General features: G+C 40.7%; 1 protein-coding gene across 1 annotated transcript; it reads right to left on the reverse strand.

Moving 5' to 3' along the window:
* Positions 1–225: 225 nt before the first annotated feature.
* Positions 226–9,735, reverse strand: trhra (thyrotropin-releasing hormone receptor a). Its single transcript, XM_069702186.1, has 2 exons — positions 8,599–9,735; positions 226–2,566 (listed from the first exon to the last, which is right to left on the reverse strand). The coding sequence occupies exons 1-2, from the start codon at positions 9,385–9,387 to the stop codon at positions 2,126–2,128; spliced, it is 1,230 nt and encodes a 409-aa protein (XP_069558287.1). The 5' UTR covers positions 9,388–9,735; the 3' UTR covers positions 226–2,125.

Genomic DNA, 9,735 nt, shown 5'->3' on the forward strand with positions numbered 1-9,735 from the left:
AGGCCAAAGGCACATGGAACTTTGTGTGTCGAAAACCTGTTGATAAAACTTGAGTACAATAGAGTTACGTAAATGCTATCATCGGGCTGGTTGATATAAACAATATAAACACTGATAATGAGTGAAAATGTAACCAATCACAATGTAACCAATCACAATGTAACCAATCCCAACATGGAAAAAAAAAAGCTGTTTTAAGCCAGCCACATGGATGAGTAAAAAAAAAAAGAAAACACATGTAAAACTGACTTTAAAAAGTAATTATTATTTTACTCAACAGATATATTTGTTACATTACACGTATCATGAATTGAACACATCTAGAAAAAGAGAATGAGACAATGTGGTTTAACTGCAGCCTGCCTGCAGTATGAGGTATTTACTGATTACCAATAGCTCGTTTGATGTTAGCTCCCGTTGAAAGCAAGTCCCGACCTCACAGTGGAGTTCACACCCTCTAATTCTGAACAAAACCAGAATATTCCTGAATGTAGCCTGACCCAGTGAGTAACGTTACCAAAACAGCTGGTAAGACATAATATAAGATCATTTTGGAGCCCCTTTTCTTCTTATTTGGTGTTGGACTCTACACTTCCGATCCCTGCATCAAGCTAACACACACACACACACACACACACACACACACACACACACACACACACACACACACACACACACACACACACACACACACACACACACACACACACACACACACACACACACGACCACTTTTTCCACTTAACTGAGATCAACTGGCAAGTCATCCCCCAAATTGTCAATGTAAAAGAGTGTTACTGGGATTAGAAGTATGTAGTAGAAGAATGTAAATCCTGAATTTCAAACTGTAATCCCCAACACTAATCCTCTGAGAAAAGCAATCATGTCACTGTAACTGGCAGAATAGGTACGTAGGTAGGGTTAACTGAAAAGAAAGTGACAGCTCGACAGTCACAGCAGCACTGAATGTAAAGAACTTCTGTGGACAAACAAGGTAACAATGACCACAATGTAATAATACTTTGGCTGATAATCAGAAAGTGCCCTAAATCTACCTGTTCAGAGTCTATTGTAGTGAATGAGTGAAGAAAGTAATGGTTTTGGAAATAGCCTGCAATAAGTATCTCTTTTTGTAGACCGCTTGAGGGAGTAAAAATGTGTTTCAGGTCACTGAGCAAATTTGTGTCAAATATATATTCACTGACCACAGGATGACTCCTCGGGGGATACATCTGACCCTGTACCTGCTAAATACTCAGCTCTGTTCCCCCTGTAGCAGTCTCCAATCGTGTCTCTGTGATATTTGGTGCCGACTGGGGAGTGTAGAGTGGGGTTTAAAAGCTTTTTGCTTTAAACAGCTGCCTGCTGTGGCTGAAAGTGGCGCTGTGAGAACGGTGAAAATGAATGAACCGTTAAACTGCAGGTAAGACAGCTGAACAATAAGTTGAAACTCACGATAAAAAGTCCATAACGCCAGAGGGAGTCAGGTGATAGTTCTAAATATACCGATTACAGCTAGGATTATCACCAAGCTCTGTGGTATAACTGAAACTTCCTGCTGTTGACTGCGACTACTATTGTAGCATCTGATTTAAGAGTCTGATTCTGTTTAGAGTGAAGAGGAAGATTAGATGAAGAGGCTGTCTGCTGCAGCCAAGCCAATTATGCAAATGTAGAACTATGAAACTGCTCTAATGGAAGTTTATCCTGTAATGTTTAAGGTAAGATTTTACAAAAAGGTGTCTCCGTTTTACGTCAGAGGTTTGGCACATCACCTCCCATATTATAATTAATGTTTCCTGTTTTCCAGAAACAGGCAGAGATTTGCTCTCCTGAAATGAGAGTCATTGCTGTACACATGTATCAGTAAACTGTTTCATGATCGCTCCCTTCACTTATTCTGTACAAAATGGCAAAAAGGCTGCGGTACACGGCAGCTCATCTCATTGCATCCTGTCCTGCTTCTGGCAAACGATCTTGTCAAATCAAAGAAACCTTTTCAAGAGAAAACATGTTGGATAAATTCAACTGGAGGTGCCTGTTTACTTTTGCTTAAAACTTGACTGAACCCATACTGTAGCTGTCAGGATCTCTGATCTCTTTAGGTGGAAAGTTTTTTTTCTAGTCAGACTTTGACATCTCTGCCCGACAGGGAAGGCTCCTCATACGGCATCTTGTCATCGCTCGGTAAGATGCTGGCAGGCAGGTACTGATTAGGTGGCGTGTGCAGATTGTCCATTTCTGTCGTGAAGTGGTCCGGACTTTCCCCGTTGGACGTTTCTTTGATGACACTGTAGGTGAGCGCAACACTGTAGGAAGCAGGTTTCTCCAGGCGCTGAGGACCACAGTGACACAGCTTCTTGAAGGCGGTGCGGAATTTCTGGGACATGGCGTTGTAGATGACGGGGTTGATAGCGCTGTTTAGGTAGATGCAGAGACGGCAGAAGAGCAGGAACCAGGTGTCCAGGTAGGCCTTGTCCAGGAAAGAGTTGACCACCACCAAGGTCCGGTATGGCATCCAGAGTAAGGTGAAGAGGATCACCACCACAGCTAGCATCTTTGTCACCTGATAAAAAAAATCAGCCACGTGTTAAAAAAGGTACGAAATGAAAATCACAAAAAACAAAACACTTTAAGAGTTTTTCCAAGGTCATGAGTTATATATGAACCACAGCACAAGACACCACAGGCCTTTTTCACAGCACTTCCACTTATAATATCAAGAAAAGCACAGTAACCAAGTGTTAACATTGAGTCTGTACTATTTCCAGTAAACAATGACAGTGTGACAGTGAGCTGGCCTACACAAGACAAAAACCCTGAAACACCCAAATAAAATATAATCATAATTTTCATTATTTACATCTGTGCTTTTCTTACTGCTGAGTGATAAAATGTTTTTCATCCTTAAAGTCCTGCTGCACTCAAAACTAAGTTTTCAGTTTCATGTGCTGAATGGCAAATGCTCACTGCAAATCCGATTTTAAGTCTACAAGCAGGATTCATGACATCAAATAGTTTGGAGGCCAATCACGGTCCCACTCAACTTAGATCATACGATAATTCAAGGAATCTCTGTGTCTTTGTTTGTTCCTCGCATATCTCCACAACCATTTCTCCCATCTGCTTTAAACTTGGTGAGTGTATTGCTTGGGAACTGAGGATGTGCATTGTCAAATTTGGTATATTTAGACATGCAGCACTTTTAATATTAAAAAAACTTGAATAAACAGGCAACTGACGCTGTGCAGCAGCGGCGGCGCAATCACCCCACAGTTCAGGAGAGCATTGGAGTGGAGATAGTCAAGTGGATCTTCACCTACGTAAGCAGCAGACTGTTGTCAATAAAGCTACACAGCCAAACGACAAGCCCGGCAATCATACTGCCAAAACGGACTATTTTTGAACAGCCGATGCTATCATGATAATACTGAAACTAATAATTCAGTGCACAAATACTGAAAATGTACTTTACCATTAGGTGAGACATATTTTGTCTAGCAGTTAAAGTTTAGAAGATAATTATTTTTTTTATTTTTTTATTTTTTTATTTCACTTTATTAATCCCCGAGGGGAAATTTCTTCACTACAGCAGGGGGGCTCTCAGGGGGGGGAGCTGCTGCAGCAGGCTGCCACTAGCGCGGCGCCAGGTAACCTGACCAGAGGTGCATGTTTTTGGATGATGGGAGGAAGCCGGAGAACCTGGAGAGAACCCACGCAAGCACAGGGAGAACATGCAAACTCCACACAGAAAGGCCCAGGACCGGATTCGAACCCGGAACCTTTTTGCTGTGAGGTGACAATGCTAACCACTGCACCACCATATTCATAGTTGCTGGAATTTCTAATGAAGGGAGGAGTAAATGTAATGTTATGGATTTTAAGAGATCTTTTTTTTGTTGTTAAAAAAAACATCAAACACAAATTGTTATTTAAAGTATAGTGTTTTACATACAACCCCATTTCCAAAGTTAGAATGCTGTTTAAACTGTAAATAAAAAGAGAATGAAATGATTTGCTAATTACATAAACCCATATTAAATTGAAAATAGACCAAAGACAATGTCAAATGTTTAAACGGAGAAATTGTATCGTTTTATGAAAAATATATGCTAATTTTGACTTTGATGTCAGCAACATGTTTTAATCAAGTTGGGACAGGGGCAACAAAGGACTGGAAAAATTGTGTAAAGCTAAAAAAAAAAAAAAAAAAAACGCCTGGTGGAATATCTCACAATTAATTAGGTTAATTGGCAGTTGAAATTATAATAGACTTAAAGTCATGCTTAATTAGGGGTGTTGCTGCTTTGAGTGACAAGTGGGCACCACCACAGTTGGTGAGCTGCCTCCAGGTTTCTGCAACCTCAGGTCCATGAAATTAAGACCGGTTTTTGACACCGTTAAGGAACTACTTCTTTAAACGATAGGTTTCATTGCTCGGGGTGGAGTCTGTCAATCTCGTGTGGGATTCAAATCGTGCACACTGTAACGGATTCACAGGAACAGTGCACATATGTAATGTAGCATCTTGTTTTTTTTAAATTTCATTGATATCAACCTCACTGTTTGCAGAACTGAACCCCAAAACGTGGCCGATTGCTTATTCAGATTAAAAGCATTCAACTGGTGAAACATGGGGTGGCTTTTCTTATGAAGCAGCTACAGAAACAAAATGTTTTTGTCACGGAATTTAATGCTCAACACAATCATCAAAAATGAATCTACACAAAATAAACAGTCACTTTTGCCCTTTTTTTCACTGGGTCGGTATTAAATATTACAGGGATTTACGTTGGAAGAAGGGTTACAGTCGACGGGCTGCATACATCCTACTGCTAAGCGAGTTAACCAACTCCACTGTGCCTCGCTGTTGTGTAGAAAACTATTTGAGCTGTGTGCAGTATGAAATTAGATTTTCAAGTAACAATGGAAAAAGGGACATTATAACTCTACAGCTTTATTAAAACATACATCTGTTGCTCTACTCTTATTTTTTGACAAAGCAGCTGCTCACAGAAGGAATTCTGGGTCTTGTAGTGATAAATCAAACTGCACCAGTAACCACAGGTGTCACCAACTGACCATAAAAACTAAAAGATTACAACTTTAGGGTGTATGACCGGTTACACAAGGGATCCTCATTGTCCTGCTTGGTGTGAGTGGAGTTTTTGAAGAGCAAAAACCCATAATACTAAATTCAGAAGAGGAAAACCTTAAAGGCACTGAACCTTATAACATGTGTTCCCCAAAGCAGTGCCAGATTGTTGTCAGTACATTTAGAAAGTTCTACTGATGCATGTTAACATTAAGCCTTCTTCAGAGCTTCTGAGAGCTCCCCTTTTAAGGGACAAGTCTTACAATCAGCAATCAGCAGGGAATGAGTTCCACCTGCATCTTCACAGTGGGCTACATTCAAGATGAGCAGAGGGCTCAAATCTGCTCATATGGGACCAGCAAAGTGAAAATTAAATTTAAAAAAACTTGACCAATATTGACACAACCTTTAGACAACTTAATGAGAAGGATATTTATTTCTTTTTTTTAAAGGGGAAAAAAAGAAGAATTACTGCTGGGAATATTAGTTTTGCATGTCACAGACTGCAAGCGTTTTATGCCTTCCCCTCAGTGGACAGAAAGACTATTCATTAATGGGTAATTGTACCATAATGGTGTAGTGTTCATATACAATTCTCAACTATGAGTCTTTCATTAATTTTATGTTGTTTCATTACATTTCTCCTGGTTTGATTGACCTGTATAATTTGAGTTGAGAATTTGGTTGATCTTGAATGCACCCAACTTGTTGGAGCTGTTTTCCTGCTGATCGTGTGCCTGTCTTATAAAAAGAGTTCACTGCTTCTCTGATGGAAACCTCAGACATGTTAGCAGGTCTGTTAGTTTTTAGCTGCAAATCAAATTGCCAGAAGCACATCAAGTCGTGGGCTGACCTTTTTCATTACAGCTAGAGTGCCTTTTTGTTTATTCTTTATATTTAGGAACATGTTTTAGTGAGGAGTTACACAGAATACACAAAAAAATCAGAAGCACACAACAGGCTCTCCAGGTTTTGATATGTTTTTACAATGCGAACAGAGGTGATTATCTAATATCAAATTATTATTATTATTAAATATATCAATAATATCAGTCCATTTATAGAGCAATCAAGGCTACATTATTGTTGCATTGGATTTCACCTGAATGTCCATACTACAGATGGAAAACTAAAAAAAGCTTTTGTAAATTCATAATTTCCACATACCCATCTTGTATTTTCTACCAACAATAGTGTCACCATTTGTTTTGCAAGTTTAAAACCATCCCTTTGTAGTTCTCATAATCCATTCATTATCTATTCATATGATACTGATTCATTTTCAGCAAGGACTGATCAAATCTCTGTGTGCAACTTTATAAAGCTTGGATTTGTGAATGTAATTACCTGGTGAAAATCTTAATGTGAAACTTGTATGTAATTAAACCTTATCCATATTTATGTTGTGCGGTCTACGTGGCAAAGGGGTGAATCTAATTGGATTAGATAGGGGCACTGCCAGTGTCATCAGCGAGTGAAGTGCCTAATCCTACAACCTCATTACTTTTTGACCTTTAGATAACTCGGTAAGGTACGAGGTAGAGGGGGTGGATTGTTGTTTGTGTCCACAATGAGCTCTTAATGCTGTCCAGCAGAAAACACGTAAGTGTGTCTTTAGAGGGGTGTGTGTTAGAATACAAGGCACACTGATGGGGGGAAAAAAAGGCCAAAAAGCCTGTTTGAGTTGGGGTTAACTGATTTGACTGACCAGCAGAGCATGGAACTACTGCAGGGCACCACACACCCCCATCATTCAAGGAAGAGTTTTTCCCCTGAGCTGATAAACAAACATTGTCTCACTCTGCTATCTACCTGGAGGTCTTTGCCTTTAGAGCATTCAGGTTTAATTATCATATTCAGAGAATTCCTGCAGTATGTTTCATTATAAAAGGGAGTCAATAAGATAAATCAAAGGCTGCTATCTGCTGTGCATTTTGGAGGAAATCATCCAGCAGTGTGAACAAATATTGAACAATACTAAAAGACCCCCATTGTCTAATCACATTCGCCACTTATTAGAGGTGAACTGAACAATGAATTTCTGCTTCTTCAGTTTAAAAAATTGTGGATCACCTCTTGTTCCACATAAAAAACGGAATCCTTGCTCCACTGGACTCGTGACAGTGAGAGTGCTGGCAGCCCTTTCGTGCACTGAATATCAAAAAGTAAGTATTCAGGAAAATCCTAAGAAGAAAAAAATAATAGTAGATTGTGCATTTAGCTACAAGTCTTCACCGACAGCTTATCTTAAACCTTCCCACCCCGGACGCCTGTGGACAGAGACCATACCATATCTGTTACTGAAACGCAATCTGACACCATTTCTACAACGTTGCTAAGTGTGCGACTTTGAGTGAAGAAGCCACCTGTTATTACTACGACTCAAATTGATACAGTGTTGGTGGAGTCGGAGTGGAGCATTTTTAGAACAGGATCGATGACATCACTGGTTACTTAGGCTGTCACAGTTTTGATCAAGTGGAGGTCAAAATATTTTCCTAGAATTTTGTAAAGTGTTTCTTTTCCACAGAGATCAGAGGTGATCATTTTGGTCTTAAAGTTGCAGAGCTGTTATGGAATTTAATTTGAGGGTGTTTGTTCAGGTGAAAATGAAAAACATAGCCCAGGACTTCAGGGGGGCAATGTTCTGCTTGGGCTCCTGGTCTTGGAGACCCTTGGCCCTCTTTAACAGCTCAAAAAAACATACTTGATTTGTCAAAACTTTCCCTCATGTTATGGAAGTGGCTTCTATGCTTGGGACTTCAGCTTGGCTAAATGGTTCTGTGGTCAATGTTCTGTATGCATGATGGTGTAGACAGGACTCTTAATGCAACACAAACCCTTCCAAATCCTACACAAATCCATAGATTTCTGTTTAGTGTAATGATAATAAAAGGAACTTTTTGGTGTCTAATTCATCCCTAACATGCAGTTACATCACTGTGTAAAATAACATACTGTAGATGTCACTGTTTAAATTACTTTTTGACAAAGAAAATGTATAAATTAGGTGTCAAAAAGGTAAGAAGAAAAGAAAAAAATATGAAAAGGGGAAAAAACTATAGACGATAAAAAATATTACTTTACATATGTAGCAGTTGGGACTATGGGACAACAAATAACAATCACTTAAAAACAAAGCCAACAAAACATAAGGATTAATGCTAATATTGGTCTTTTGTAATGTGTTTTGTAATAGAGTATTTGTATAACATTTGCAAAGTGTGGGGTGACAGGAATTTTATAAGAAATTAGATTTTTTTTTCTCCAGTGACTAGATGAGATGCTGTCAAAAGTGGTTATCTCCTGGATTTGATTTAAAAAAAAAAAAAAGACAGACGGGGACAGATAAGAGGGGGAGTGACATCACCCAAAGTTGCCTCTGATTGGAGGGACTGTGTACATCTGACCTGTGGCACAGCTGGACACACTCTCCCCCATTCACACACCTAGAAACCCAATCTGACCACAAAGAGAGAGTGACTGAGCAGAAAGCGGCCCACCTGTCTGCGGGAGGCAGCCGTGGTGCTGCTGGAGCAGTTGGTGCTGATCATCCTCCCTCCCTTACTCGTCTCCTTCTTCCACTTCTTGGTGCTGTCCTTCGGATCTGAAGGCAGCGGGTTGAGGAAAAGTATCCTGGCGATCAGTCCGTACAGAACCGTGGCCAGCATGAGAGGCAGCACGTAAAACACCGTGAAATCTGTGAAGTAAATGGGCAGGTAGTGACACCTGGACACTTTGTAGGCACAGCTGAGCAACACCACGTTGTCGTACACCAACTTTTTAGTGTCTGAAAGAAAGAGCCACATGACGCAGTAGAGAGAAGTGAGCGCCCACACGAGCATGATGATTTTCTTTGCCCTGGATAAAGTGCACAAGAACTGCGCTTTGATGGGGTGGCAGATGGCGATGTAGCGCTCCACGGTGAAGGCGGTGATGGAGCAAGAGGACGCATTGATTCCCAGGTACTGGAAGTAGGTGATCCCCAGGCAGCCCGCGTATCCGTACACCCATTGTCCGTGCAGGGCGTCGGTGATGTTGGGCAGCCCAGCGGCGGTCAGGACCATCAGGTCAGCGGCGGCCAGACTCACGAGGTAACAGTTGGTGGGTGTCCGCATGTGTTTGGTGGTGAGGACCACCAGGATGACCATCATGTTCCCTACGATCCCCACGCCGCATATGAGGGACACCAAAAACACGCTGACCACTTTGTATTCAACCGTGTAATCAGTCCAAACACCCAGAGTCTGATTGTGCGCCGATGTGTCATTCTCCACAGTCATGTTATCCATGGTGAGGTTTTCCACAGGGGGAGGCTGTAGTTCTAGACAATTTTAGAAAAAACACTAAATTAAAAATAAAATGAAAATCACAAAATCATTGCAGTCTCAGTCTGCAGGGCCACGGGCATGAACACTTAACAAGAACCCCTCTATAAATCCTCCTAAAACTTAATTTCATCCATATACAATCCAGTCGAAATGCCTTTTCCTCTCCATGAAATCCAGTGTCTGATTTTGCAAAGCCATCAAATGAAACTCCTGCACCTTTTCCATGCAAACATAATAAAGGAGGTTGTTGGTTGAAGTTTGCAGACAGAGGAGAGGAGGTGTTGCAGGCAGCTCCGCGACCTGCTCCTA

The sequence above is a fragment of the Brachyistius frenatus genome, unplaced genomic scaffold (assembly GCF_029030835.1).
Source record: "Brachyistius frenatus isolate BFR_SWC_R1_liver_20210118 unplaced genomic scaffold, ASM2903083v1 Contig_40, whole genome shotgun sequence".
In the NCBI taxonomy this organism is placed as follows: domain Eukaryota; kingdom Metazoa; phylum Chordata; class Actinopteri; family Embiotocidae; genus Brachyistius; species Brachyistius frenatus.